At 40.0% G+C, this 7,920-nt stretch overlaps 1 protein-coding gene across 1 annotated transcript in view; it reads right to left on the bottom strand.

Annotated features, from left to right (window-relative positions):
- Positions 1 to 1,102: 1,102 nt before the first annotated feature.
- KCNK13 (potassium two pore domain channel subfamily K member 13) overlaps positions 1,103 to 7,920 on the bottom strand; it is a 106,298-nt gene continuing 99,480 nt past the window's right edge. Inside the window, exon 2 of the mRNA XM_049898938.1 lies at positions 1,103 to 1,995. Within this exon, the coding sequence (XP_049754895.1) occupies positions 1,103 to 1,995 (893 nt within the window). The remainder of the gene's footprint in view (positions 1,996 to 7,920) is intronic.

The following is a 7,920-nucleotide window of genomic DNA, read 5'->3' as shown; positions in this document are numbered from 1 at the left end:
CACTGTCCATAATGAGCACTCACGTAATCTTGGTTAATAAAGTGAGGAATTTATTAAATTTTCAGTTCTAATAAATACTCAGATGTTATTTTTGCAATGGGGCCCCAAGGCCTGGTAAAAATGAAATGGTTTATGTGCCCATTCAAAGAGAAAGTGTTAATAAGCTGTGTTCTTCATTTACGAAAGTGAGCCCCACCACCTCACTGCAGTTTAAAGGCCTGAGGCAGAATTTAGCTTTCTTACCACATTGAGGTCTCACAGAGAGCCACAACCTAAAGGAGATAACATCTTAGCCAAGCATTAAGATCTTTTAAAAAGAAAACCCCAAAATCAGACCAGCAAGTATAAAAGGTGGAACAGATGTTTTCCCTGTCCATGGTACTTCCCACTGACCTGTTCTGAAGGAGGTCCATGAGAAGGGAAGCTCCAATATATTCCAGTACCACCCCCCCACCCCCATCTTTTTCTGAAAGAGTGAGGCAGTGAATTCAGTCAGAGTTCCAGGGAAAAACCAGAATCTTCAGGGTCTTTATTTCCAACAGAAGAATAGAGCTGCAGGAAACCCTACCTCCTTTGGGCAGTTAAACCTGGAGCAAGATGAGTAAAGAAATAATACAATCTCTTATGCTGTTTTGTGATTCATTTTTAAAAGACTGATTTAAAGAATAAAGAGAAAGGCATTGAGGCTTCACATTCATGGAGCCCTGGGAGGTGGTTGTTGGAGCCAGAAAGATCCAATTTCTCAAGTTGGGCCTAAACTAAAGCCAAACCAGTTGTTGTGGAGACGATCCTGACTTGTAGCACCCCCATGTATTTCAGAGTAGAACTGCACTCCACAGGCTGTGGACCTTTTGGAAGGAGATCACCAGGTCTTTCTGCCAAGGTTCCTCTGGGTGGGTTCGAAGCACCAAACTTTTGGTTCGTAGCCTAGCGCTGAACTGTTAGCATCACCCAGGGATCAAATTCGGCTTGAATAGGCTAAAAAGAGCAGCTTCCAAAATGAACCAAGCCAAGACACAAAGCTGAGCTGGTCCTTTGGATGACAATCCCCTCATTCCCCACTGTCCCCCAGGCCTCCATACCAAGTGTCCACTCCTTGCTTCTACCTGTCCCCACTTGTCTCTGCCAACCTGTTGTTCATTATTGCCAAGGCTCCTACACCCCCTGAAAATTCATTGTCCCGGGATAGTGTGCTGGTCTGGCGGGGGCAGCCATTGGCCGTTTCGAACAGCTGCTTCTGGAGGATGGCCAGTGAGACCTTGTTGGCTGCCAAGAAGTCCTTCATGGAGATCATCTCCCCCGAGAGACGCCGCCCGTCTGTGTCGCTCTCCATCACCCCATCTGTTTCTATAGAAATGTTGCACCGGTTACGGACACTGTCCGGCATGACCACATTCCTCCGTGACTGGAACAGTCTTCTTTGGCATCGTTGGCAGCACTCGCTGTCCATTTTCCTCAGGATCCAGTTAACAGACTGTTTGATGAGGATGGAGATGACATTAAACAAGGAGTAGATGCAGCAGACGCCCATAAGGATGAAGACAAAGTTGGCAAAGCGGTAAAGGCCTTGGCTCTCATACTGGGCATTCTGGCTGCTGACGAGGTCCCCAAAACCAATGGTGCTGAAAGCCACAAAACAGAAGTATAATGAGTCAAAGTAGCTCCACCCTTCCATGGGGGCGTACATGGCGGAAGCACAGCAGGAGATGAGGAGGGAGGCCAGGCACAGGATCAGCATGACATAGTACACCGAGGGCTTCCAGTCAGCCAAGCTATCCACCTCAGACTTCCTCGGGTCCTTTAGGTTCTCCTGGGCCAAGGGTCCTCGTCTCCGGAGCCGCCGCTGGTGGCATGATTTCATAATGTAGGCAATGACAGTGATCAGGCGCTCCAGGAAGAGGTTGAAGAACAAGATGGTGCTTGCGCACCCAATGAGGCCATAAAAAATCAGAAAGACTTTTCCTCCTACTGTTGCTGGAGTCGTCATCCCAAACCCTGCAGGAGACAAAAATCAGAGGAGAGAGGAGTGAGGGAGGTCCTTGCTGTAAATGGGTTCTGCATCTTGGCTTTGATAGCTGCCAAAGTACCTAAAGAGACAGTTTCAAAGATGGAAACAACCCAAGTGCCCATTAAATGTATGTATAAATACAATGTGGTGTATATGTACAATGGAGTATTTTTTTAGCTATAAAGAAAAATGAAGCTCTAATGAACCTTGAAAACATTGTGTTGAGTGAAATAAACCAGACACAAAAGGACGAATATTGCATGACTCCACTTTTATGAAATATTTAGAATAGGTATATCATATCCATTAAAGATTGGTTGGGAGACGGGGAGAATGGAGAATTAGGAAAAAAGAAAGAAACAGTTCCATGAAATCACTTAGTCTTAGCCTTTCTAGGAATGAGAGGGAGAATTCTCATTGCCTCTTTTTTTGAAAAAATAATATTTTATTGTGTTTTTGCTGAAAGTTTACACAGCAAGGTAAGTTTCCATTCGACAATTTCCACACAACTTGTTCTGTGACATGAGTTATATTTTCACAATGTGTCAACATTCTCTTTAATTGTGTTCTGGTTGTTCCATTTCCAGTACTGTAGTTTCCTTGCCCTCTTATCTTCTCGTCTTTGCTTTTGAGTAAATGTCGACCTTTTGGTATCATACGGATGGTTTTTTAGTATAGCACAATACTTACAGGTAATACCTTTTATTTCGTGTGCCACTTCATGATTTCTTCAAAAGGTGGTCTCAGGGGTCCCACTTCCTTTTGAAGACACTAAGTGTTGTTCAGAGTTGGGCTGTTGAAAGCTCATATGCTGCCATTGTGCAAATTAGAAAAAGACACCACTTCTTCCCAGTGGGTACAGCCATCAAAATGGCTTGGTGGTGACAGCATGGGCTGTATTTCAACCTCCTGTGCTCCCTCTGCTAGATGTCCTTGAACAGTACACAACCTGAACAACTGTACTCGACAGACTCGTTAAGAGAGGTAAGTAAAGGTTCCTACAAAGGAAAGGCTTCTATCGACACATCAGAATTCATTTCTTCTACAAACACTTAATGAGTTCCATTCCAGGAAGGGGGGATGTAATTGTGGAAAAGGCAGATGTGGTCCCTGTCCTCAAGGAGTTGTAGTCCAGTGAAGTGGTGACTATATTGTGGAATATGTATTGTGCTGGAGAAGGTACAGGGTCTTGTGGGAGCTCCTAAGAGGGGAACTTGTCTCAGGCTTGGGATTCAGGGAGGACCAAGCCAAGACCTACAAGCTAAAGAGGAGTTAGGCAGGCAAGAAGACAGGTGTTTGTGTGTGAAGGTATATATATATATATATATATGTATGTATATATATACTGTTTTTTCTTAATGCTTCACTTTAACCACCTTATTTCAACACACACACACACACACATATATATATAGTTGTTGGTTACCAGTGAGTTGATTCTGACTCATGGCAACCCATGTGTTTCAGAGTATAACTGTGCTCCATAGGGTTTCTTAAGGCTGTGACCTTTTGGAAGCAGATCACCAAGCCTGTCTCCTCAGGTGCCTTTGGGTGGGTTCGAACCACCAACCTTTTGGCTAGTAGTGGAGTGCTTAACCATTTGTACCATCCAGGGACTTCATATATGGATATATTTTTCCCCCAAGGAGTTTCCCCACCCCCTAAAAATTACTTTAAACACATTACACTTATTCTATTTAAATGTTTTTTTAATTGTGGTGAAAAATATATCATAAAACACTTGGTATTTTAACCATTTTTACGTGTACAATTCAGTGACATTAATTATTTTCTCATCACCACTATCCACTTTCAAATTTTTTCATCACATTTAAAAGAATCTCAGCAATACCTTCCCAATACCCCCTCTCATTGCCCCTGGTAAATACTAACGAACTCTGGTCTCTATGTATTTGTCTACTCTGGATATTTCACATAGGGGAGAACATATAATATTTTCCCTTTTGTGTCTGACTTATTTCATACAGCCTAATGTTTTCAAGGTTCATCCATGTCGTAGCATACATCAGAACCTAATTTCTGTTTATGGCTGACGATCGTTATATTTTGATAAAATATAAAATTTCTCTCTTGCCTTTGCCCCTTTCTGTTCATAAGTTCCACCTTCCTGACTTTTCTATCTGGGCACACAGGCCTGTTAGTAAGAATACTAGTTGCAGGCCAGTGATGTCACTAAGAAAAACAAGAAACAAAGGACAGTGTTACACTCAGTATTTCTCTCCAGGGACAATGAGGGCCAGCCCACCCAGGCATGTGGACTTCTTCCAGCAAATGATTCAGTAAACATGAGAAGGCTGATGTGTTTGAAGGGATGGGCCTCAAAGTTCTTCTGAATACAAATGCTGTTAACAAAATAAGTACTAAGCATGCTTTGCTGGGTTTGGTTTCTTATTCAAATCAAACATCCTTGTTTTCATTTTTTATTTACTTCCAAGTTCAGTTTCCTAATTTGGACTCCATTGTTGGGATCTTAAAGACTCAGGCATTATCCTTTTTCCTAATAATAACCCGCTGGCCCCCAAGCCAACACTTTTCCTTATTGCCTCCGCTCTGGCAGTGGCTGCCTCCCAGTGCACCCTGGGAAGTGGTCAGATCAGACTGGTGACGTGTGGACTTCTGGGATCACAGCCTCCTGGTATCCTCAGGTTGAGCCAGGGGGCCACTTTTCACAGACACCTAGATGTGCATACCATGTTACCATTTCATTTTCCAATTAAATTCAATTTTCTTTCTCAGCACATTGCTATACAAGACAAGGAACTGCATTGGGATAGGGAGTTAACAGCATGTAACCAAGAGATTGGTGGAAGATACTGAGTTTAACTCTTTAGCTGGATGGGATGGGGAGGGGTGGACAGAATGACTTGGTGAGGAAGGGGAATGGGACACAGTGAAAATGAACCTCTGAAAAATAATTCTATCAAGAGTTATAGTTATGACCTGTAATGGTAGAAAGAAAATCAGACCATCAACTTTTTCGTGGGAATTCTCACTTTCAAAATTAACCCTCCTGTCCCCTGCAACTCCTCTTGGGAGTGTAGGCTCTTATTCATTAGATTTCTTCATTATGTAAAGAAATACTTGGTCTTTGCTGTTTGTGAAAAGTGGTCCCCTGATCTATCTTAAAATCCTGACAACTTTGAAACTTCATGGAAAGCAGCAGAGTATTTGTTTCTGTTTATAAAAAGAAAAATATAAGAAAGATTTATCAAATATGTTATGAATTATATAGAACATGTTGTCATATCAGGAAAAATGTGAAATTTTCTTTGAGTTAAAATTTATATGCTGAATACTAAATGACAAGCACATGATACTGTCATAATTTTGTTATTTCAATTGCTAACTTAGTCACAACTTTGTTTCCTTTAAATCTAGCATTATCAAAGCCAGTGGGTTTAACTAGAGAATTCATATCACATACCCATAAAGTTTTTGTTACCATTTCAAATATTTAGCTTAATACAGTCAAGATTATTATATGTTATATCTGAAGTTCTTTAGAAATCAGATTAATCATTATGGTTTGAAATATTTTATCTAAGGTTTTATTTGACTTTGCATTACTTTTGTAATTATTGCCTATCAAGTCTTTTCACTTTTAAGAATTATCATTGGAAGTTAACCATAACCATTTTTAAGTCTGCCATTCACAAATAAATTTTACCTTGCTGATTCACCAAAAACACAACAAAAATGGACCATAGCAGACTCATTAAAAAAACTATAATATTTTCAACATGGATACTATTAGACTAAATCAAGATTTTTAGAACTCTTGTGTAGAAGCTGATAAAGCTTTCAAGTTGCTGGTCATTCAGAACAACATGGAACCAAGATTAGCTACTAAGCATTGAGTAAACTAAAAGAATCACCATAAAATTTTTATGAGAATATTGATGTTTGGTGTTCTAATTTTTGAATATATTAAAAAATTATTTTCCTTTCCCTCTTAATAGAAGAATCAGTTATTTCAATAACTAATAACATTATGTTGGTTACAGTATATCCTATAGATGAAATGTTGTTATAATTGTTTAAATAATTCCACCTATGAATTCCAAGAAATGGATGCCAAAATGATTGATAAAAAATAGTTCTGCAAAACGAAACAGCCCTCTTTTATGTTGTGTATACCGAGTCTAATATTGTTAAAAATTGTTAATCTTTTCACAGGTTAAAGGAGCCTTTTGATGACTGAAAATCAAAATCTGCCTAATATTGTTCCAGGGATCATGTATATTAAAAGAGGCAACTGAAGCTTGTTAAAAAAAACTATCTGTAGTTCTTGCTAATTCATGTGCTACAAAATTGTGGACTGTCAAAGCTTGGATTCATCTATGCCAGTTGAAGAAAGCCTTGACACCCAAGTAGACAGTTCAGCCGACTGAAGTACTCGAACTGAGTGTCAGTCATTTAAATAATCAGAATAATTAGAAAACAGACATTCCCTCCGAAGATTATAGAACAAATCACATGACTAGAAATCAATTATGCGACTTGTAGCTTGAGTCTCCTTACTGTTGCAATTTTGCTATTGCTCCATACTCTATACTTGAAAGACCTGTCTTATGATTTCTCTTTAATAATGGAAGCTAATTTAATACCAGCTGATGCTATTGCTTATTGTTGATTGACCTTACCAACTACCTTATTTGTCTTATGTTCTATGGTGACAGTTATATCTATAGCTTAAAATTCCTAGACAAATTAGACGTTTCAAATATAAGCTGTTAAAATTCTTAGAGTTTCCCTTTTGTTATCAAACTTTCCTTTTTACTACTGTCAGATTGAAAGTTTTAGAATACCAACCCTTGTTTTAATGTATTATTTTTCCCCTGTGAGCCCAGGCCTCTTTTTTTCATAACTCACCTAGGATTAGGCTCCAATGTTGTTGTTGTTAGCTGCCGTCGAGTCGGCTCTGACTCATAGCAACCCTATGCTCAACAGAACAAAACACTGCCCAGTCCTGTGCCATTCTCACAATTGTTGCTAAGTGTGAGCCCATTGTTGCTGCCCTTGTGTCAATCCATCTTGTTGAGGGTCTTCCTCTTTTTCTCTGACCCTCTACTTTACCAAGCATGATGTCCTCCAGGGACTGATCCCTCCTGATAACATGTCCAAAGTATGTCAGACGTAGTCTTGCCATCTGTGCTCCTAAGGACCATTCTGGGTGTATTTCCAAGACAGATATGTCTGCTCTTTTGGCAGCCCACAGTATATTCAATATTCTTCGCCAACACCACAATTCAAAGGCGTCAATTCTTCTTCATCTTCCTTATTCATTGTCTAGCTTTCGCATGCACATGAGGCAATCGAAAACACCATGGCTTGGGTCAGGCACACATTAGTTCTCAAGGTGACATCGTTGCTTTTCAACACTTTAAAGAGGTCTTTTGCAGCAGATTTGCCCAATGCAATGTGTTGTTTGATTTCCTGACTGCTGCTTCCATGGGTGTTGATTGTGGATCCAAGTAAAATGAAATCCTTGGCAACCTCAATCTTTTCTCCGTTTATCATGATGTCACTTATTGGTCCAGTTGTGAGGATTTTTGTTTTCTTTATGTTGGGGTGTAATCCATACTGAAGGCTGTGGCCTTTGATCTTCATCAGTAAGTGCTTCAAGTCCTCTTCACTTTCAGCAAACAAGGTTGTGTCATCTGCATAACGAAGGTTGCTAATGAGTATTCCTCCAATCCTGATGCCCCATTCTTCTTCAAATAGTTCAGCTTTTCGGATTTTTTGCTCAGCATACAGATTGAATAGGTATGGTGAAATGATACAACCCTGACACACAGCTTTCCTGACTTTAAACCAATTGGTATCCCCTTGTTCTGTTTGAACGACTGTCTCTTGGTCAATGTACAGGTTCCTCATGACAACAATTAAGT

This window comes from Elephas maximus, chromosome 10 (assembly GCF_024166365.1).
Source record: "Elephas maximus indicus isolate mEleMax1 chromosome 10, mEleMax1 primary haplotype, whole genome shotgun sequence".
Taxonomy (NCBI): domain Eukaryota; kingdom Metazoa; phylum Chordata; class Mammalia; order Proboscidea; family Elephantidae; genus Elephas; species Elephas maximus.
This window is presented reverse-complemented; position numbering and strand designations above follow the sequence as displayed.